Source organism: Schistocerca nitens, chromosome 9, assembly GCF_023898315.1.
Source record: "Schistocerca nitens isolate TAMUIC-IGC-003100 chromosome 9, iqSchNite1.1, whole genome shotgun sequence".
NCBI classification, from domain to species: Eukaryota; Metazoa; Arthropoda; class Insecta; order Orthoptera; family Acrididae; genus Schistocerca; species Schistocerca nitens.
Window position 1 is genome coordinate 251,364,678 of NC_064622.1, and position 24,567 is coordinate 251,389,244.

The window sequence follows — 24,567 nt, forward strand, 5'->3', positions numbered from 1 at the left end:
TGAGATTTATTGTACTGTCACAGGTACACCATTATGCCGTCGGTATTCCATAATTCCACGACAAGTAGTCACATTCCATTGAGCAGATAAGACGAATAGCTTACGTTGATCCGTCAATCGCCGGCCGCGGTGGCCGTGCGTTTCTAGCGCTGCAGTCCGGAACCGCAGGACTGCTACGGTCGCAGGTTCGAGTCCTGCCTCGGGCATGGATGTGTGTGATGTCCTTAGGTTAGTTAGGTTTAAGTAGTTCTAAGTTCTAGGGGACTAATGACCTAAGATGTTAAGTCCCATAGTGCTCAGAGCCATTTGAACCATTTTTGATCCGTCAATCACAATGTCTCGTTGATAAACGTAACTGTTTTTATCACTGCAGTTACTTTGAGCTTCAGTATCACAGACAGTACCGAGATCTAGTACTACAATAATCAGTTTGTCCAAGAAAAAGGTACATTAGTGTATAAATGTTTAATGTGACCGGCCAGTTAGGGACCGCTGACGTCAGAAGTTTGGTCCCTCAGGAATTCACACAGACACACACACTTACCAGTGTCTTACTGTTGCCTTGGACAAAATGTTTCCAGCAATACTAGAGCAGAAGAGTATCCGCATGTCATACTGAACCCAGACACAAAAATAAATACTACAGTATGTTGATTCTGCCAATAAATGTTTTCGTTGAGCAAATATCTGTTACCCTTCCCTGCGACATCATGTGTTTACGTCTACAGGAAAGATGTGCGACTAAAGTGGAACAGCAATTAAAACAAGAACATATGAAAATCTTGCAAAGGAAGACTGACGCTGAGTGTCTCAGTTAATTACGTACCATATTGGAACTCAAAAGCAGTGTGATATTGTGTTAAAATTATGTAAGGAGTATCAGAGGGCTGTAAATAACACAACGGCGTTCATCCCTACCTTCTCCTGGATGGGGAAAGTAACTGATCATGTCTTTCAACCAAGTACTATCAAGGATTTGCCACGTAAATCGAATGCCTCACCGTCGAACTAAGCAATGCCGCGTGTGGTATAGGTAGACGGCTGCATTTCTTATTTTTCGTATCCAGGATAAAGTAGGGCAATATCTCTGAGAAATGAGGGGAGATTTTCAGATGGAAGATATTGCCTTGATAGGAGTAAGTTATTGAAATACAAGTACCGAAATATACAGTGTGTTTCCATAATGGCGTGCAGGAATGTAACAGGACATAGAGAATGCTCCACAGAATGATTTGAGATAGGGATCCTGGGGTCGAAGAAGCCAGCTAAAGGAGACATGGAAGTAAATTTGTCTATGGCTTTGTGTAGCATTACTGTTTTCCAGCTTATTTACAACAAACATGCGTACAAGTTTACACATACTACGCTGTTTATTTACACGTGCATTCTTTATTTCCTGCAAGGAAACAAGGAGGACGAGCCTGATTAATAGAAAATCATGAAGCAGTTTTGGTTTTCTTTATTTGTCCGCAAGGTGCCTCTGTTGAATCGTATTTACATTGTCCCATGAGAGAATGCTCTATGAATCAACGTCAGACCCATTCATTACTCAGCGCTGTTCAGAGACGTACAGTACAATGCGATGGAGCAGTACCGGTATTGTTACTGCTACTGGTACAGTACCGATACAGTAGTCGTCACTGGATTCGAAGTCCTATTCCATGGCCCGCGAGATCATCTGCCCTGAATATCCTTGACTATATCCTGTGGGGATATGTAAAATCACTTGTGTTTGAGAACACATTGGATTGCACGGAATTAGTTGCCAGAATTATAGCTGCCTATGATGTAATTTGAAATACACCAGTGATATTTGTCAGGGTGAGTCAGAATTTTGTTCGTCGATGTCATGCTTGAATTTAGGTTGATGGCCGTCAGTTTCAGCACATTTTGTAAGATATAGTGCGACTGGTACGTTTATTGTGTCAATGATGGTATTTGCATTTAAATGTAACTAATTCAAATGAAAACGTACACAGTAACGTTATTTTATTCCTATTATCGCCTTAAGCTGGTTTCTACTACCCCATGTTCCTTACCTCAAATTGTTCAGTGCAGCATCGTCTACGTCCTGTTACATTTTCGCTCTCTCTTACGGGAACGCTCTATATACACTTCATCTCTTTCCCCTAGACGACCATTTCCCTTCATAAATGACTTTAAGGATCTCCATAAACGTTCAGTGTTTTTGCCTGTAGACAGATGAAACGTAGGATGAAACGAACTCTCCAGAGTGGTTGTCGTATTCGACGCGTTCTTCTCGCAAATTGCGATAACACTTACACCCATCTAATATGACTCCCGTGCCAGGTAAAATAAAATGTTTTATCACAGGTGCAAAAGTTGCCTCACCAGGAGAGTACACACGAAGGACAGGGCACCTCGTCGATACTTTCTCTATCTCATCAAATACCCAAACGAGTTCGATTTCGTTTTTCGGGAGACGTCATATGCCGTACTCGGAGTCGCGAGTGGCAACTCGTCAGTTCCTACGTTGTTTTTGTGACCAATGGTGAGGTCATTTCCCGTTGGTAACACTGACATAATACACTTCTCTGTACAATATTCGCACACAGCCGTGACGAATACTTCACTTTCAGAAGCACTGGCTTCTAATGTACAGCTTCTCTCCCAGCGGGTAACACTAAAACAGCTACTCATAGCTCAATTTTGACTTGTCAGACGGAGTATTCATCCTTATTCACTTCCTTTCCTTAGATTGTTTACAACACAGCTCGAGGGGAACACGTCGTGGCTTTTCTTATAAAGTTTAATACATGTCTGACCATGAAGTTATTATTTCGCATTTGGCTGCATGCTCTACTTCCAACAAAACTTCAAGCATTTTTCTACTGTACGTACTCGAGTAATTAATTTTCGCTACGAAAGTGTGCTTTCGCTAGATGTTACGACAGATTCTGTTATTAATGTTTACACCATTACTGGGTAATTCCACCCAACATTGAAATTCTCTACCTCGATATTCGATATATGTATCCCTCGTGTTGCGCACGCGACTACGAGACACAAGACTTCTTTCAAAGCACAGTCCACTTACGCCAGGATGGGGTACATAATTAAACATGTTCTTCAACCAAGTAGTATCACGTCATTTTCCATACCTGATTTAAGGAAATCACTAAAAATGTGAGCCTGAGAGACTTTAAGGGGTGTTGGAGTGCAACCCTCTCGAATGAAAGTCCATTGCGTTACCCACACTGAAATTCCGCTCAGATTGTGTTCAAAGATTAGCTTCAATTCAGAATATCAGATTAAAATGTTCAACTTAGGACTCAGTCAGAGAAGACGGAATAGTTATCAATAGGATTGTCTTACTACATACATGTATCCACCTTTTTTTGACAGCCTGCGATGAAATATGTTCCAGATCCTCGAACAATCTGTCCAAGTGAAAGGTACCATGTGTGCAGGTGCAAGACGAGCGCCACTCGTGACATATAAACATTCAAACACATACATCGCCCTCATTGCTGAAATACCATACTGTTGAAGGATTTTACAGTATCTTCGAATAGGCTAAGTCTTGGGACACACAGAAAGATGATTTCACGTTTTATGATCACTGAGAACCACACATTACACATGTTCTTAAGTGAGCTATAGCAGTTAATTGAAAGAAGATTTTTCATTGTGAAAATATGACTAACTACGCACAAAACGTGCGAGACAAAGGATAGTTTACACTTGCAATGAAAGTGTAGTACCTGAAACTTTTCATTTACCTTAGAGATACCATCGCTATCAAACATTCGACGGTAAATATTGAGAGAGGATAAGTTACTCTCTCACCTATTTTCCACATGTGGAAAATTACTAAAGATTTTATTACAACCAGGCGCATCTTGTGAGAGACTCTAGAAATTTAATGGCCTGAGCAGAAGTTGATGGAACCTGGTAGGGAGCTCAATCATGAGAATTTTATGGTTATTAGCTCGGGATGTTGAGAGTTGTAAGCAATTGGCAGTGTGCCCATTCCTCAGTAAATCTTGCTGGACACGCCCACAGCCGTACAGGGCAGACGGGGCAGCCCCTTGTCAAGACAGTTCTCCAGCAGAACAATGCCGAGCTACCTGCTGTAGTGGCAGCAGAAGGTTGTGATGGGGGCGATAGTCTGAAGGAGTGTATCTACACACTGGAGTCATAAACCATTCATTGTGTGCAGACCCACATTTTATAAAATTTCACCTGCTTTCGTGTTCGCCATAGTGCAAGTAGGGCAGCGACCACTTCCCCAGCTGTCTCGGTTGTATACGAAAAATCCGGCGTCTGAGAAACATTTGGAGCCAGAATTTTTATTACACTTTTCATAGCTAGGACTAACAAGCTTCAAGGCATACGTGTTTTAGATAAAGATCTTTAAGATTGTATCTGTTCGCTTGTTGCCATGGAAAGTGACATGACTTTGGAGAAATCTTCCCCCTCTGTGAAACTTAAGAAAGCCAGTAATTGACGGTTTTCTTTTTTCCCAGAGATGAAGGTTTCTTAACTCTTGCCCTGGTTTGACAGGAGTTCATGCTGTCATGTGGGAGGGGAAATTTAGCGCCTCTAGATCCCTATGATTGGCTCAAGATGAAGGCAGTGTTGTTCATGCTCTTTGTGTGAAATCGGATTTTTTTCTGAGGAGGTACGAAACACTTGGGTACAGGACTTTGGTAAGCACTTGTGGCTGATGCTCTGGCATGTGTGGTTGGTACTTGGGACCTGTCCTTAGACTGACTTCACTTGCGAGTAGGTTAGACTGGGGAGCCTGTGGTGAAGTTCTTACTGTACCGACAGTGTGACTTCAAACGTATCGGACCACTCGTTTGCCGAGGGGACACTTATTCGTTTTTGGTTTAGCAGTCCTGAAGTTTGGTATCCTTGTGCTCTGTGTCGTATAAGTGAGCCAAATTCGTTCTTGAGGTGACCAGCGAACAGGTGTGTCACACACTGAAATATATGTTGATTTCAGGGCTCTGGTAGAGAGTAAATTGCGATCCATCTGCCTGATCTGTAGACAGTGAGATTCTTGCATTTCTTTCGTGGCCGCGACCGATTCACAGGTGCCGCTTCACACCTCGCCTCCATCGCACACATCTCGCCATCTGCAAGTTACATCGCCGGACGAAGCAAACAGGTTAATTTACTGCCGTTCCGACACTGTCAGGGCGTACAGATCTCAATCGCCACTTTCTCTCAGCTACACCCGTGTAGCAAAAGTACAGTGGAGTTGATCAGTCAAAGTCTGCTCAGTGTCAGATCAATTCAGGTTGCATTATCCACATTTTTAGGGCCAGAGTACTTCACTCACTTCTGCCACCCAGGATCCTTGTACATCGTGGTCTTAAACCACCTGTTAGTTGTTTATGGTATTCAATCAATAACTTGTTTAGCGTAGTTCATGTCTAGTTTAATAAATTGTACTTCACTCTCAATCATTTTATGTAGCCCCCATAGGGTTAACTTTCAATAGTTTTACAAATAAATAAAAAAATATTGCCAGACCAGGATTCGAACCAAATTATGATGCTTCTAAAGAGCTGAAGTCTTAAGAGTTACGCTGTCTCCAAGTTTCACGGTCACTAATGGTTTCACATTTTTCTGAGTAAGTATCCTCTAATTGTTTTGATGCATCTCACCCCAAGTGTCTCACCTGTGCCAATCTCTTTACGTCGGAGCAGCAGTTACATGGAATTTACTCAATAATAATTTGGTTGTATTCCAATCTCTGTCGTCCCCTACAGTTTTTGCCTTCTACAGCTCCGTCTAAGGCCACGGAATCTACTTCCTGGATCCTTAACATATTTCCTGCCATTCTGTCCCTTCTTCATGTTAATGTTTTCTAAATCTTTTGTCGTCGATTCCGCGGAGAATTTTCTCATTTAATATGTACTATCTTTCTTATGTTCCACCTATTGTTTCCGAAGATCGCAATCAGGGGTGCTCCCATGGGATGGGTGTAAACAGCGGCACCCGTGGAACACATTTGATGAAGGATTGTGGCTTTCTAAGTCAAAGTGGAGATTTATTACACGAATAAGATTGATTTACATTTTAGTGAATGTAATTCAACTCAGAAATGGGGCACTACAAGCAATATTTGATACCCTTTATTGTGAAATCGTAACACAGAAAGCATCCACTATCAGTATAACTGCTGTGGTACGTCGCACGGTCATGTATACAGTACAAGGACACAAACTAAAATTATTCGACTTAATGTTCGTATTTCAACTCGTAGTCCTGGAATAAATTCGTATTTAGAAGCAAGTTTCAAACCCCATTAGAAAGACAGAGTTTACTTCTCCCCCAAGTTACATAATGAGTCGTGGCGGCTCATTTTACTTTCCCACTTCAGTACAGGCAGTTCACGTGCAGTCTTCGCACAGTACGGAGCTTGGTTGGCCTATACCACTCATATTTGGTTGTTCAGATCTGTGCAACGTTTTTCCGCTCCGCAAGCTGTTTGAGCAGATGTTCGTGTTTATATTCATTGAGTCGTCATTGTCGCCTATTTTATTTGACTGTGTATTAGGTTGTAGAACAAATATATGTCCTGACTGCCCTGTGTGTTTTTGAATTGACTTGTGTCTGTCCAGCATTATCTCTAAGAGTTTACTGTGGTTAATGTTGTTATGGCAATTTTTGTCACTATGTGACGTACGTAGCGTTTTCGCATAGTTATTTTGGAGCCCATGAGTTATCTAGTTGTATCATGTCAGAGAAAAAACTGAAGTTTGATATTTATTTTCACTGTGTTTTAGAAGCTGGTGTGCTCTCTGGCATTATTAGTATCTGGTCCTTTAGGGTTTGTGTGTAATGACCTCCAGTCAAGATCTTAGCGAGTTGCTATTTATATTTCTTCTGGGAAGAATTTACGGTTCTCTTTGAGTATTTCTCTTTCACACCTCACATTTTTACTGAGACTTCTTCCATAGGTCGTATAATCTTTTTGGAAAGGTTCTTTAAGTCTAGTCGTGGTGAAATGGTAACTTTCAGTTGTAGTGTAATCTGGTAAGACACTTATGTTCGGTGTTTGTTGACAGCATCTGATAAGTTACCGGGAGAGCGTTCCGTGTCGGCGGCTTCTTGCCGCGTGGGCCTGGCCTGCTTGCGGCTATGTGGATGGCTCTCGAGCATTTCCTAACGCGACTTGCTATTTGAAGTCGCGTGTAATGACTGCCTGTGCTCAAATTTAGTACTTTATGTTATCTGACTTGCAACGTAAATAAAATTTTGCTGGTGGTCAAGAGTCCTTTACTCGATTAAACTGTCTTCTCACAGGGAATTTTCCCTTTAATGTTTTTGTTCTGTTCAGTACATATTGTAACCTTGTTCTAAACTTTGTTTTAAATTATTTAATGTAAAACCTTTGGGTAAGGCTTAAAGCGAGCTGTTATGTTCTGTTAACTAATTAATATTTATGTTTTAGAGGTCAGCTTGATTTTTCGGTTCTGAGCTCGCTTGCAAAAAATTATTTATAACTCATTTTAAATTTTTCGTGGTTTATTTAAATTTTTTTTAAATTTTAAACCTTTTTTAAAAGGCAGTATTATTAAAGTGATATATTCTTGCATCTTGCTTATGGCCATTAAAAGAGTAACTGTGTTTTTCACCATTTCGAAACGCTTTTCAGGTGTTTGAACTTAACATGGTAAAATAGCTTGGAATATACCTACCTGCTTTTTCTAAAGGTGACCTGTTGTTAGTTTTAAAAATAAGTGTTTGCTGTCAAATGCGTAAATGGTGTTAGTTAAAGGGGCATAGTCCTTCCATGTCATTACCTTGATCACGTTAATTATTGATTACACTTAAGCTAAGTAGTTGCTTCGTTCGTAATTGAGGGAGACGAATGCCTCCACCACAACCGTCCAAAGGACATGGAGCTCAAAGTGATCTGAATGTTGAGTTCTCTATTATTGCTGTTTTTACGAACGTTACTACTTTCACATTTAGAATGAATCTTATAGAAAAAAAAACTGTTAATGACGGAATGTGTTCTGGAACTATTTTCGAGTACGTAGTATGTGTGGTTTTTGATGAATGGCAAATCAATGTGTATCTGGCAGGATTACATGTTGCATCGAAATCGAAATAGCACAAGCTCCTTTTGTTATGCGATTAAGTGAACATTCAGTCTGTCCTAAAATTTATTTCACTTTCAAAGGCTTTCGAGGCAACAAAAGTATGATAATTGAACACAACTTTATTTATATTACATTCCATGAATTAGCACTTATTAATTCGTAGTATTAATCTTTCACGATTGTTAGTGGTGATTGTTGTCATGGACAGAATCTTCGTAATGGAAAGTGATGAGATCGACAGAAAACATTGTACCATTCCCAATCGTAACGTACTACGGGATAGGAACAAAATGTTTAGGAAACTTAAGTTCTTTCTCAGAAGTTCTGAGGCATGGCACCTACTCAGACATACTTTATTTGTAAATACCTTGATCGCATATAACTCGTTATTCACAATAGGTTATTCACAATGCACAGCTTCGGTTCACTGCCACCACCAGATCTGTTCAAAAAAAGAAAAAAACAGTAATATGGCAATAATACAGTTCATTACATACGGCGCCTAGGAACTTATAAAAATATGAAATTAAGAATACGTGAAAAAGGATAACTTTCCACTAAAAATATTCTGGTGAATTAGTTTTAATTAATGACTATGAGTATTTTAATCTATTAAATTTATGATGCTGATTACTTATGTGCCTCAGAATTGGCTTCCTCTGCTGGTTACAGTTGTGTATGTATAAATATAGGACGCTCTCAGGCCATCACTAGCGCTTAACATTGACGCTTGTATCTGATTACTTTCAATGTAACGTTATTCTTTTTATGTATTCTAACTGTTCTTACACATTTCTTTTTTACAGACACTTACATTTTCTGTAAATTGGGTTTCAATCTATTTAAACTTATTGTTGTCACTTTAGTATTTTTCCCTAGTTTTGGTAACAGATCTGTTGATGGCAATAAGCTGGAACCGATCACTATGAATTATCTATACTGTTGTATGCAGTCAAGAGGCAAATTTATGAATAGAGTGCCAGACATAAACGTGGACTCTTTTATAGACAGACGAAGTGGCTTGTCACGAACTTTTAACTTTCAGAAAAACTCGTGCAGCGATATCGTCTTTGAGTTTGTCACACTACGTCAGAGACGAGGACATTTAAAGAAGAGTCTAAGGTGTAAATGTCTCACTTTGACATGATCAATAAAGCTATCCTTGACATATGATATTAGAGCTTGGGAAACTACGTCATCGAGCTGCCGAAAAGACAAAAGTTTTTATTGGGCACACATTAGGAAATATTTGACGATAAATCTGTTGAATCCACACAACGTGAGGTTAATCCTTAACACTGATACCAAATGGATTAATTTTGAAACCATAGAAATTGATAATCTGTCAGTTTTCATGAGATGATCAGAAGGTTGTCCATTAAAACAGTGAGTAGAGCCTACGAATTTATCTCATCTGTACCTTCGCCTGATCGCATCTCCTTCCAGGATTTGTATCAGTCTCATAATATCTTCAGGAAGCCTTCATTTGTAAAAGAGTTCCTTACACATCTCAGAAGGACAGAAGATGAGTTTTCATCTTGTGGTACTTTGTATGTTGGTAAGAACTGCGGGGTCCTTTAGCGACCGATGAGCGACAGTTTGGCTTTGGGGCTGAGGAGGACTTGCTTCTCGAGCTTGGGCGGCTCCACCGTCTCGTCGACGGCCTCCAGCTTGGACTGGTAGCCGTCCTTGTCGGCGACGTAGTTCACGGAGTACTTCTGGCCGCTGGGCGACTTCCATAGGTAGCTCCCGACCGTCTTCAGGAATCCGTCCACTATTCCACCAACCTCCTGTCGCTGGCTGCCGTCACTCGACTTGTAGCTGCAAGAGAGGATCTTGAATGAGAATTGTATGTTAGGTACGTGTCTGGAAGCTCCTCCCGTATCGTCTACTCGTTGAGATTAAATTCTGATACTCCTAACGTGGGAGATCACAATCTTTAATTGATGGTACATTCCTGTAATAAAAGGCTTAGAACAAGGGTGTAACGGTGACAGGTTAACACATGAATACAGAGCAAAGACTACGTCCCTTATCTCATGTACCCAAAACAACCAATTTGAAAGTTATTTATATCCTTAAGGACTACGTGCCACTAACATACTAACAACCTTACACTTAATACAAATCAAACTAGAGCAGTGGTTTTCAAACGTTTTCGGTCCCCTCCGCTCTTGATCCAAACGTTAATGCCAGTGCCCCTTTTGAATAAGAACCCACTCAAAATGTGGGATAAATAGACTAAAGTTTACAAAAATGTAATAAGAACAGTAGCTGCTTTATTAACGCCAAACATTTTAATCAACTTTTAATATTAATGTACCTTATTCATGCAGTGAACTGGAAAGGATGAACTGTTTCTTCATCAGCATTTCTTCAAATCCAGGCACGAGATTGGAAACTGTGACTCTTATCTCTTTCTTCATACTCATTCCTGAACTATACATCGCATTTTCGGCTTGAAATTCTGAAAAATCCGCCTTAGATAACAAGGATATTACAAAATGTATCAAAACTTATTCCACATTGTTTTTAGAATGGGCGATTAAAAGCTTCCGCTCGGATGCCGTCGATCCAGAATTTTTTTTCCTGCAAAAGTGACCGATAGGAATGCTCGACGCTTAAAGGACTTTTTTTAAGGTACTGAAGACGTGGTAATGGCAGGGGGAAAGGAGTGTAGGGCGAGTCCTGTCTCTCACTTGAGTTGGCGTTACTTACGCGGGGGGAATGTAGAGGGCAATCCAGTGGGCATTATGGCGGGATCCTCTCCTGGGAATGCAGAATCTGCAGCAGAAATAAGTTGATAGAGAAGCAGGAGCTTAGGATCTGTGCCCATCAGGTGCAGCTACAATAATCAAAAGAGGAACTAGGTAGGTTGAGGAGGGTGAAGGGTAGTGGGGAATGGGAACTGGTAGTTGGTAAGCGGGCAGCTAAGAAGAGGAGGTACTCAGACAGTTATACTTTGAGTATATCCAATAGATTTGACCAATTGTCAGAGTTGAGTGGAGAGGAGTCTCGTGTAGCCGTAGATGTCGGGAACATGCAGCAAACCTCACCAGTTAGGAGGCCTAGGTTAGTTGCAAGGTCTAACAGAAAGAAGATGGTTCTGCTGCTAGGTAGTTCGCATGGTAGAGGTGTGTTCCAGCGGTTGAAGGAAGTGTTGGGGAGTGAGTACCAGGTCACCAGCATTGTGAAGCCTACTGCAGGGTTACCTCAAGTGACTGACAGCATAGGGGAGTTATGTAGGAATTTTAAGGAGGAGGATCGGGTAGTGATAGTGGGTGGAGCAGAGAACTGTCTTGATAGGGACGGAGAATATGATGTAGATGGTGACCTGCTAAAGATAGCTACTCAAACTGGTGGCACTAATGTGCACTTCATTTAACTGTTCCAGCGTCATGGTCGGCCTCATGTTAATGCGGCTGTTAGGCGCGTTAACATGGGGCTGGCGAAGGTGCTGATGGCAGAGGGCATGGGTCGCATCTCAGTGGTGCCAGTTGGGTCTATCAGTAATTCGGGTTTCACTAGGCATGGCCTGCACCTCAATAGGTATGAGAAGGGGAGGCTGGCAAAGCTTATAGGTGACAGTGTAGTGGATGGTGTGGTGGGATCACTCATGGAAAAATTCCTGTATTAGTTGGTGTTAGAACTGCACCTTTTTTAGATTGAAGTCAGCTGATAGGTATACCTGCTTAAAGGAAATCCCTCTAAGTAAGTTCTCACCTTCTGAGGATGTAATGTTTCCAAGTAGAGAAGGAATTAGCATATTTCATCAAAATATAAGAGTTATTAGGGATAAAGTAAGTGACTTGCTTATAGATGTTGACTCTACAATTATTGGTATATCAGAGCACCACCTAAATAACTTGACAATTCAGAGGCTTCTCTTACCAGGATAGAGATTAGCTGGCTGTTTTTGAAGAGGTTCCTTGCTGGGTGGGGAATGGCTATATACGTAAAAAGCAGTATTCCATTTGAGTCCTTAGACGTATCATGACATTGCGCTGAACAGATATTTGAACATTATACAGGGGCAGTTGAATTTAGTGAAACTAAACTTCTTATTGTTGGTATTTATAGGTCCACTAGCTCTTACGACAGAGCATTTCTGCTCAACCTAGAGAGGGTTCTTGATTCACTTTGTAGGAAGTACCAGAAATTAGTTATTTGTAGTGACTTCAATATAAATTTTGTATATGATGGTGCAAGAAAAAGGATGTTGGTAGATCTCATAAATTCAAATGATATGATGTAGACTGTGTTTTTTCCAACGAGGGTGAAGGGGGACAGTAGCACAGCTCCAGACAATATTTTTATTCAGTCTCCATTACAGGAAGGGCGTTATGTTAGTATAAGGGTGAATGGCCTCTAATACCATGATGCACAGATTTTAATACTTAAAGGAATTTGTACTCAAACAAATGTAACATTTAATTACAAACTATGTAGAAAACTTAATCCAGCAGCAAAAGAGTGTTTTCTAAACATTGTCAAGGAACCAGAGTGCCAGGATGTTTATAGTGGTTATAACATAGATGCCAGATATAATGCTTACCTCAAGACATTTCTCATACTTTTTCAGAGTTCCTTTCCATTACAACGCTCTAAACGGTGTACTAGCAGTAATAGGCAACCCATGTGGCTGACTAGAGGGATTAGGATATCTTGTAGAACAACTGCAGTAGCCCATTACAAACAGTATTGTAAGATGCTTAAAAATGTTATTAGGAAAGCAAAGAGAATGTGGTATGCAAATACAGTAGCTAATTCACAGGATAAAATTAAAACCATATGGTGAGTTGTGAAGGAAGTGTCTGGTCAGCAACACAAGGTCGACGATATAAAGTCAGTTTCCAGCAAAAATATCTATGTTAATGATAAATCAGGTATATGTACAGTATTTAACAATCATTTTATGAGCATTGCTGCTGAATTAAATAAAAATTTAGTTTCCAAAGTGAGTCATATGACTTTCTTGGCAAATGCGTTTCCGAGATTCGGCCAGCCTGATTTAGGTTTTCCGTGATTTCCTTAAATCACTCGAGGCAAATGCCGGGATGCTTCCTTTGCAAGGGCACGGCCTACTTCCTTCCCCGCCCTTCCCTGATCCGAAGAGACCGATGACCTCGCTGTCTGGTCTCCTCCCCCCAAAAACAACCCCAACATTACCCCTTTCCGAGATTGATGTCTGAAATACTCATCAGTGATACAGAGAATAGGGAGATTGAGTCAATAATTAAATGACTGAAGACTAAGGACTATCATGGCTATGATGGTGTGCCTAGCAGAATATGAAAGTACTGTGCTGCACATGTTAGCCCTGTATTTAGCCATATTTGTAATTTTTCCCTTAGGTATGGTCAGTTTCTTGAACTATTAAAGTACTCAGTAGTAAAGCCGCTCTATAAAAAGGGGGAAAGGAAATGTAGATAATTTTTTACCTATTTTTATGCCATCAGTGTTTGCAAAAGTTATTGAAAGGCTGTGTATGTAAGGATAACTGATCATTTTATATCATACGATTTGCTATCAAATGTACAGTTCGGCTTTAGAAGTCGTTTAACAACTGAAAGTGCTATATTCTCTTTTCTCTGCGAGGTACTGGATGGGTTAAACAAAAGGTTTCGAACGCTTTGCATATTTCTGTTATTTAACTAAGACATTTGATTGTGTTGATCACAAAATATTACTCCAGATATTGGACCATTACAGAATACGGGGAGTAGTTCACAATTGGTTCACCTCTTAATTCAGCAACAGACAGCAAAAGTCGTTATTCACAATGTTGAGAATGACTGTTATGTGGGGTCTGAGTGGGGTACAGTGGAATGGAAGGCGCCCCAGGGATCAGTGTTGGGGCCTCTCCTGTTCCTCATTTATATGAATGATATGCCCTCTAGTATTATGGGTAACTCTAAAATATTTCTGCTTGCTGATGACACTAGCTTCGTAGTAAACGATGTTGTGTGCAACATTGGCTCGGTTTCAAATAGTGCAGTTCATGACCTAAGTTCATGGCTTGTAGACAATAAACTAACGCTAAATAACAATAAGACTAAGTTTTTACAGTTTCTAACACACAATTCATCAAAATATGACGTTTTAATTTCACAGAATGGGCATATGATTAGGGAAACTGAATAGTTCAAATTTCTATGTGTTCAGATGGATAGTAAGCTGTCGTGGAAAACCCACGTTCAGGATCTTGTTCAAAGACCTACTACTGCCATTTTTATTATTCCAACGGTATCAGAAGTGAGTGATCGCTCGATAGGAAAATTAGTCTACTTTGCATATTTTCATTCGCTTTTGCCGTATGGTATTATATTTTGGGGTAATTCTTCCCATTCTAAAAGGATATATTTGACCCCAAAACGGGCGGTTCGGGCAATACGTTTACGACCCTCTTGTCAACCCGGGTTCACGAGTCTGGGAATTTTTACATTGGCCTCTCAACATATATATTTATTACCGTCATTTCTTGTTGACAATATTAGCTTATTCCCATGAATAAGCAGCTTTCACTCAGTTAATACTCGGCAGGAATCAAACTTGCATTTGGATCGGACTTTCTTAACTCCTGTGCAGAAAGGTGTGCACCCATCTTCAATAAGCTACTACTCGAATTCAAAAATCTTAGCAGTATTGCACGTGTTTTCAAACTGAAACTGAGGAGTTTCCTTATGAATCACTCCCTCTACTCTGTCGAGGATTTCCTTGAAAAATTAAGCTGATTCTTGTTGCATTGTTGATTGCGTTGACTTAAACTTATGGTCTGACTTTTTTCGATTTCATAAACTTTTTTTTCTGTTAATACTTCTATGTTGTAATTTCATGTACTGACACGTTCCATGACCTTGGAGATTTGCTCCTCAATTTGGTCCTACGGAACCTGACGTGTAAATTAATAAATAAATCACAGATAAGATAGGATGAGATGCGTTCGAACAAGATATGCTCCCCCATACATATACTTCATTGACTGATAAATGTCTGCCGGTATCTTTCCTTCCAGAGCCAAGGAATGAATGACAGCACGGTGGTCCTGTTTGGATGCATTTGGTAATAACGTCGCCATAGAAAACGTTTCAGCATTTAGCGTCACAGGTCGGAAAGGCAAGAACGCCACAGTTATCCCTCCCCTCCATCTCGGTGCTTCTATACGCGCTTCACGCAGGATCATGGAACTATTTTTCAAAAGGATACTTCTCGTCTACAAATGCCATGCGTGTTTATGAACTTCGGCGGTGTGATGAGCTACTCCCATGGCCAGCAGTGTTTCAGGATTTGTCTCCTTTTGAACTAGTGTGGAGTGTCGGACCCAACCCGGACGCCTAAGGCGTCGCAGTGGCAGCTTTCTGATTTTAGAGGGCTTGTTAGAACACTTGTGTGCCAGCTTCCCTCTGGAGAGGATACAAACGACTTATGACACCATTCTCAACCGAATCATTGCACGCATCCAGTTCGAAGGGAGGGGGGGGGGGGGGGGGGGGTTCAGCGTCGTACTGGTAAGTGGTTCCAGACTGCCAAGTCCTCTGTAAATTTGAGTCGATTATGTGATCACAGAAGTAAGATCATATACCCTCTCAACCCGTAAAGTTTAATCTCGTTTCCTCCTCTTTTACAGGAAATGTAATTTTCCATCACAGTCATCCATGTTCAATGACCTTATCTCAGTGGTTGGAGGAAGCTACTCTATGCGTGTTTGATTTGAAGATGACAGACGATGACCGACACCGTCAATATCTTATTGAGAGCGTGTTTGATCGTGTTGGAGAACGACCGAGTTTCAAAATAATATTTTAACAGTCATTGACGTCCACAAAATGATGCAAAAGTCGTTGTAGCCGAAAGATACTGGCGTCAGATTACTCACTTAAAGATTCTCTAACATTCGCAAAATTTTTACTCAAAATACTCGAGATTTTAAGAAAAGTCTGTATCCCTGTCTTAAGTCAGTCAGTTGTAATGGACAATTCTAATTACACAATGTCCACTCACATTAATACGAGGGAGGATCGGAAAATAACGTACAATAATTTTTTTCCCCTAGTACTGCAGCTGGAGTGTTCAAATTTCACGACGATATTGTTTTAAGCTGGCGCTGCAGAGGGTATTTTGTTTTCATGTACCGTTCTACTTAGAGAAGCCTGAACTACGAAACAAACATGATGCGCATGTTACTATCGTCGAGAAAAGCAGCGAAGTGTAGTTCGATATCTGTGAGCCAAAGCGCATAAACCGAGTGAAATTCATAGGAACATGCGTGGTGCGTATGGGGACGACTGTATGAACCGTACCGATATCTCCAGGCGACTTCCATTCTTCTAAGAGGGCCGGCTGAACCGTAGTGATTCGTCATGCTCCAGACGGTCGGCTACGGCTGCAGCCCCGCAGACTGGCGTATCCATTGACGCAGCAATTTTTAACGACTGCAGTGAGCAGCTGCGAACAGTATTCAACGTTTCTTATACTGCGGCGTTCGATATTGTTCAGCATTCGCTGACATTTCGTAAAGTTAATGTTCGCTGGGTGATTGAGAACCTGACAGAGAACCACAAGGGTGAGCGAATGATGACAAGCTTGAATCACTTAACGCACTACGCAGCAGAAAAAGGTATGACATTCGGAACGGAATTGTCACTGGTGATGAGTTGTGTGCTTACCACTACACGCCTGACACCAAGCAGGTTCTATGGAGTGGAAACATGCTGATTCCCCACTACGAAAAAAATTCGACGTTACTCATTCTGCTAGTAAAGTGCTTGTGATAGTGTTCTGGGATAAGAGTGGTTTGTTACAGGTGGACTTTCACTGTAAACGGGACCACTGTAAATGCTGCAGCCTACATTAAAACTGCGGTTCAGTTCCTTCGTGTTCTTCGTGACAAAAGCCACCACATTAATTCCGACGATGTCAAAGTTTTTCATGACAATGCTCGCACAAATGTGACTCCTCCTGTTCTTGAGAAAATTTGGGTAGGAGGTGCTTCAGCAATCCACCATACTGTCCGTACCACTGTCTGTACCACGCAACGTAGGGCTTTCATCTGTTTGGTCCCATGAAGAAATTCCTGGCCGGCCAGCGCTTTGCGACAGGTGTGGAAGTGAAACCAACAGTCGGCAGGTGGCTATACTCCAACCAAACCGACTTCTACGAGCAGGGCATATTGAAACTGGTATCACTATGGGAGAAACGTGTTGAGAACGTTGGCAACTATGTAGAAAGGTAGATAAAAGATGTAAGTTCGTTTGTGATTTTTTATGTTTTGATGCCTGTTAAAGTTTTTGGTAACAAAATTATTGTGCGTCACTTTCCGATCTTCCCTTGTATTAGTGTGATCATCTGTAGAAAGCCTGAATAACCACATTTTGCAGAGCGGAATGCTACGAGACGGGCGGGAAGAGTCAATGAGTTTCTGAACAGTACCGACAGGGATGTTGAGTCATGCCAACTTCACTGCCGTAGCAAGCTGTGCTTGGTTTCTCGGTTGAGGATCTATGGCGTGAACAGCCCAATCGAGGTGGTCCCGTATATTCTGGATTGGGTTTTAAATCTGCTAGTTTGGTGACTAGGGGAATGCGGTAATCCCATCCCGGTGCTCTTCGAACCACACATTTTCTCCACGACTTGTGTGACACATTCCATTTTCCTCCTGGTAGATGCCATCGTGCCGAGGATACATGGACTGCATGAAAGAATGAACGTGGTCCCTAATGATAGACCACTACATCCCCTGGACTTCTTCCTTCCGATGATTAGTGCAGGGTGTTTGCTTTTAGTCGTTTGATGCCGTACACGCCAGCTGCTATTCGGTCATCTCAAAACGCCACCTGTCGCTATTCAGTGGACTTCCAACTGCGATATCCACATCCAAATTCCACCCTTCGTCGCCAATGAACAGCAGTCAACATGGTTGCATTAACCAGGCGCCTGCTGTGGATACCCATACGCAACAACTTTCGCTCTGCAACCGTTGAGGAGACAGTGTTGGTAGCCCCTTGTTTCATCTGGGCGGTCAGTTGCTCAACAGTTGCTCGTTTATTTGCCCGTACTTATCGCCGCAGCCGTTGTTCACCGCTGTCATCCAAGGCTTCTGGTATACCGCAATTGCCTGGGCGCCAGTTTTGATTAGCGCCATTTTGCCATGCACGATTCACTTTAACCACGGAGGCTCGGGAACAGCTTGCAATCTTAGCAGTTGCTTCCACCCTTGTCATGAAAGCTAATAATCATGCCATTTCGGACGTCAGTTAAATCTTTATGCTTCCTAACGGCGAATGCACTGTTTTACCGCGTCCGCAGGACACGTTTTATAGCTCCTCCTCTTCTACGGCATACTGATGTGACTGGACAGTGCAGCTCCCTCCCTGAATGGTGAAAACATTTGTCTTTTACTGACTTTTTTGTATCTCAGTACTCTCCTTGGTTGTTTTTGCCAGCATACAAACCCCCGGTGTAATATATACCCCGTCAGCTCATTCTGAAAGAACAAAATGAAGTGCTACCATACTGGTAATACACACACCATACAAACTGGGACCATTCCTACGTACACCTAAGTCGGCGACCCCACCGTTACAGGCAATGGATATTGCGTTCCTATGTGGCCAGCCACAGCAGCCCTCAGCAGACCCATCGGATCTACAGCTACATTTAAACTCCGCAAGCCACCCAACGGTATGTGGCGTCACATAACAGTAAACGGTAATGTACGAGGGTCATTCAATAATTAAAGAGAAACTGGTCAGGAGAAAAAACGTTTATTTTTACAAAACAATATTTTCTCTCCTTTTCAACGTAATTCCCTGGACATTTAATCACTTGTTCCAATGGGCTACAATCTTTTTTATTCCGGCTACAAAGAAATTGTCTTGATGTTTGAACCAATTTCCCACAAACTTTCAAGTCGTCGTTGTCCTGGAACCTCTTCCCACGTAATGCCTCCTTCAGTGCACCAAACAAACGGAAATCACTGAGTGCTAAATCAGGACTGTAAGGGGGATGAGGCAGTACTTGCCAGCCTATTTTGTCGATGGTTTCACGGGTTTCTTCAGCAATATGAGGACGTGCGTTGTCTTGCTGGAGAATCACACCTCTCGTCTGTGATCCACGACGTCCCCCTCTCATGGTTGGCTTCACCATGTTTAAAAGCAAAGCCGAGTAGTATTGGCTGTTCACTGTACACTGCTCTTCGAGGTAATCACAAAAGATTGGACCTTCAGCATCCCAGCACACCACAACATGACTTTTCCTGCTGATGCTTGAATTTTGAAATTTTTCTCGATATGTGAGGTGGTGTGCTTCCATTCCATGCTTTGTGTTTTCGATTGTAGCTCACAATAGTGAACACAAGTTCCATCACATGTTAAAATTTTTTTTTGAGGCAGTGCCCACCTTATCTTTCATGATGTTCCTTTAGCTCTGTGTACACTCTCAACCTTGTTTCCTTGTGTAGCCGCGTCAACTCCTTTCGGACCTAGCTTGCACATGATTTAGGGTACTTCAGCTTGTTACAGATAATGTATTATGAACTGTAGCAGTACTAACTTGAATCTTATAAACTATCATTTCCACAGTCACGCGGCGGTCGGCACGAATAATGTCATCAGTCCGTCTTTAAAGTGAGGGAGTTGAAACTGCAACAAGGTCGGCCAGAACAGTGTTCATCAGTCAAATGGTTCAAATGGCTCTGAGCACTATGGGACTTAACATCTGAGGTGATCAGTCCCCTAGAACTTAGAACTACTTAAACCTAACTAACCTAAGGACAGCACATACATCCATGCCCGAGGCAGGATTCGAACCTGCGACCGTAGCGGTCGCGCCGTTCCAGACTGAAGCGCCTAGAACCGCGTGGCCACACTGGCCGGCGTTCATCAGTCACTGAGCCGAGACCATTTTTGAACAGCTCTACCTCCTTGTAAAATTTTTCACTATTCATATAACCTTCACCATATGTAGACATTCTACAGCATATATTCACTTGTTCGTCGCCTTCAGCAAGTAAAAAGCGAATAACAGAACTTTGTTGAACTAATGTGGACGTTTCAAGCGGGCTCGCCATCTTGAAATGTATTTTTGAGATTATAAACAAAAAAATGTTGATACATCAGCTGATCAGGGCTCATCCCAGCTATGCCAGCTTAAAGCCATGAAAGTACCAAACTGGCCCTACTAACAGCTTTTTCCCCAGACCAAATTATCTCTTTAATTATTGAATGACCCTCAAAGAAGGATGAAATGTTGACAATGAAATTGATAACGAGACTCTAAAATTTGGTAGTCTCGAGAACAATTAGAAATATTTCATTTGAAAAAAGCGCGAAAGAGACACAAATCAGGTGGTCAAAAATATGGTAACACCAAAAGCACTTCACATTATCGTGCCTAACACGCTGTTGGCACTCTCAAAACAACTTCCAGTCGTCTCGGAATGGATAAATATAGGTCTTTTATGGTTTTCAAAAAGCTCTTATACCGTTCTTCCTGCAATACAGTAGCAAATTCATGTAAGGAGGTTGGGGTTGGATAGCGATCACGCACTCTTGTATCCAAACTGGACAACAAAGTCTCAACTATATTGAGATCTGAATAACTTCTCACGGTCGAGGTCCACAGCCACGAAGAATATTTTTAGAGGAATAGCGAATAAGAGGTTCATTAAAGAAATATTCATATATGGGGACTGTTGTGGCCAAGAAGATGTCACAATTAATCCCCGTGCTCTTAATACCAGACCTGGATGTTCCGAGCTTTGCGAACAGTGTCTCAGTCATCTAACAACAGCATCACTACTGTATGATGGAACGGATCCCATCATCAAAAATGGCCACATCTTTCCTTGGCAGTAAAGCGACCTTGCAGAGTAACGACAGGGCCCACGATAAGGTTGCCCAAAACATCACTGAACCCCCGCCGTGCTTCACTCGTGGGACGTAATTTCGGCCAGAAGTTGGAAAAAATCTGAAGTGACACTCATCTGACCATATGAACTTCTTACGTTGCTACATAGCCCAAATGATATAATGACTTTACCACTGCAGTTTCGTTTACGGTGATTTATACGATTGAAACGTGGTTCTGTAATTCCAGATCGCCCTTACGGAACCCCCTTCGCATTGTGTTGGCGCTGTCAGGGTTCGCGAGTGCGACATTCAGTTCTGCAGTGACTCGTAACTGTCTTCCTCTTATTTTTCAGCACAATCCTTTTCAATGTTACGATAACTCATCACACACTCCCAACTGCATTGTGACTTAGCGGAAATGTTTTTGCGTTTTCCCTGTATGAGGTACGAACGTTCAGCTCGTTGCTTTTGAAACACCCAACACTTCAGCTACCTTGTTTACGGAAGATCCCACCGTTTGAGCACCAACAATTTTCCTACGTTCCAGTTCACATAGCTTCGACGCAATGCACTCAGAACTGCACAGAACACTGTTCTGGTCACGGCTAATATTTGCCTTATTGAGGACATTGCGCAGGTGCCGTTTACGGTCACATGCACAGAGTAACCTGCAGGTTTTTCTAGCTTATATGTTCATGCATGAATTTCTCGCGGTGTTTCCAAACTTTTATCCAACCGATGGATATTACCGATGAAAAGCTCGCTGGTTTCCAGCGGCGTGGCACTGCCAAGACACCGCGACATCTCGACGAGTATCATACTCCTAATTTTCTGCCGAAGTTAATCAAGAATGTGGCACTCGTCGAAACTTCGCGGTATCTTAACGCCGTCACCCTGCAGGAAGCACGAGAGCTATTCATCAAGGAACACACTACTCAGAACACTTTACAAATAACATGTTAGTGTAAGTTCATAAGAACGATAATCGTGAAAAACCGACGAAAAAATTCTGCGTTACTCACAAGATGGTACAATGCTTTAGTAATGTTGTTGTCAAAACGAATACGACGATAAAAGTTTTGAAAATACCCATTTTTTTCTTGGGTCATCAGTCCTCGGACTGATGCGGCGCGGCACGAATTGCTTTCCTGCGCCAACCTCTTCATCTCAGAGTAGCACTTGCAATCTATGCCTTCAATTATGTCCTGGATGTATTCCCAATGTTCAAATGTGTGTGAATCCCTAAGGGACCAAACTGCTGATGTCATCCGTCCCTAGACTTACACACTACTTAAAGGGACTTATGCTAAGAACAACACACCCTTGCCCGAGGGAGGACTCGAAACTCCAGCTGGAGGGGTCGCGCAATCTGTGACATGGTGCCTCAAACCACGCGGCCATTCCACGAGGTGGCTGTGTTCCAATCTCTGTCTCCCTCCACAGTTTTTGACCGCTACAGCTCCCTCTAGTACCATGGAAGTTATTCCCTGATGTCTTAACAGGTGTCCTATTATCCTTTCCCTTCACCTTTCCGTGTTTCCCACATATTCCTTTCCAATTCTGGGCAGAACCTCTTCATTCTTTACCTCACCAGTCACCTAATTTTCAACATTCGCTTCTGTTCCGGCTTTCCCACAGTCCATGTTTCACTACCACACAATGCTGTGCCCCAAATGTACATTCTCATAAATTTCTTCCTCATTTCAAGACGTATGCTTTTGATATCCTCCTTGTTCCGTCCGTCATTGATTATTTTCCTGCGTACATAGCAGAATTTCTTAACTTCATCTACTTGGTGGCCATCAATTAAGTTTCTCGTTGTTCTCATACATGCTGCTGCTCATTACTATCGTCTTTTTTCGATTTACCCTCAATCCATACTCTATACACATTAGATTGTTCATATCATTCTGCGTATCATGTAATTCTTCATCACTTTCACTCAGGGTAGTAATGTCATCATTGCTTCTTCGATGTACAGATTGAGCAGTAGGGAGGAAAGACTACATCCCAGTCTTACATCCTTTTTAATGCGAACTCTTCGTTCTTGTTTGATCACTCTTATTATTCCCTCTTGGCTCTTGCACATATTGTATATTACCCGTCTCTCCCTATAGCTTACCCTTATTATTCTCAGAATTTCGTACATGTTGCACCATTTTACATTGTCTAACGCTTTTTCCAGGTCCACAAACCCTATGAACTTGTCTTGGTTTTTCTTTATTCTTGCTTCCATTATCAACTGCAACGTCAGAATTGAGTCTCTGGCGCCTTTACCTTTCCTAAAGCCAAACTGGTCGCCATCTAACACATCCTCAATTTTCTTTTCAATTCTTCTGTATACTATTCTTGTCAGCAGTTTGGATGCATGAGCTGTTAAGCTGATTGTGCGATAAGTCTCGCACTTGTCGGCTCCTGCAGTCTTCGGAATTGTGAGGATGATATTTTTCGAAAGTCAGATGGTATGTCGCTCGACTCATACATTCTACACACCAATGTGATAGTCGTTTTCATCCCACTTCCCCCATTGATTTTAGAAATTCCGATGAAACATTGTCTATCCCTTGTCCCTTGTTTGATCTTAAATCCTCCAAAGCTTTCTTAAAGTCTGATTCTAACACTGGATCTCCCAGGTCTTCTAAAGCGACTCCTGTTTCGTCTTCTATTACATCAGACAAATCTTCCCCCTCATTGAGGCCTTCAATGTACTCGTTCCATCTATCCGCTCTCTGTGCATCTAACAGTGGGATTTCCGTTGCACTCTTAATGTTATTACCTTGCTCTTAATGTCGCCGAAAGCTGTTTTGACTTACCTGTATGCTGAGACAGTCCTTCTGACAATCATTTTTATTTTGATTCCTTCACATTTTTCATGCAACCATTTCTTCTAAGCTTCCCGTATTTTCCATTTATTTCATCTCTCAGCGACTTGTATTTCTGTATTTCTGAATTTCCCTGAACATTTTTGTATTTTGTACTTCCTACTTTCATCGATGAACTGAAGTATCTCTCCTGTTACCCATAGTTTCTTCACAGTCACCTTCTTTTCAACTATGCTTTTCTTTCGAACTTCTGTGACTGCCGTTTTTATAGATGTCCATTCCTCTTCAGCTGTGCTGCCTATTAAGTTTTTCCTTATTGCATTATCTATACCCTAAGATAACTTGAAGAGTATTTCGTCATCTCTTAGTACTTCTGTGTCCTACTTCTTTGCTTATTGATTCGTCCTGATTAATTTCTTGCACTTCAGCCTGCTGTTATCAATACTACATTATGATCTGAGTGTATATGATTTCCTGGATACGCCTTACATTTCATCCATCTCTTCGAAATCTCTGTCTGACCACGACATAATATAACTTAAATCTTTTGCAAATATATCTCCGCTTTTTGTGATTCTTGAATGGAGTATTCGCTATTACTAGCTGAAATTTATTACAGAACTCAATTAGTCTTTCTCCTCTCTCATTCCTTGTCCCAAGCCCATACTCTACTGTAACCATTTCTTCTACTCGTTCCCCTACCGCTGCATTCCCGGCTTGATAGATCAGAAGTGTCCTACATCATTCTGATAGTCTTCACTTGACCTACATCACTACGGTATGTTGTAGTAAACAGTTATTGTATACACA

General features: G+C 41.6%; 1 protein-coding gene across 1 annotated transcript in view; it reads right to left on the reverse strand.

The window, feature by feature from the left end:
• Positions 1-8,190: 8,190 nt before the first annotated feature.
• The window catches only part of LOC126203704 (larval cuticle protein 65Ag1-like), a 40,668-nt gene continuing 24,291 nt past the window's right edge, over positions 8,191-24,567 (reverse strand). The window contains exon 3 of the mRNA XM_049938073.1: positions 8,191-9,908. Coding sequence (XP_049794030.1) covers positions 9,665-9,908 — 244 coding nt within the window. The 3' untranslated portion in view covers positions 8,191-9,664. The remainder of the gene's footprint in view (positions 9,909-24,567) is intronic.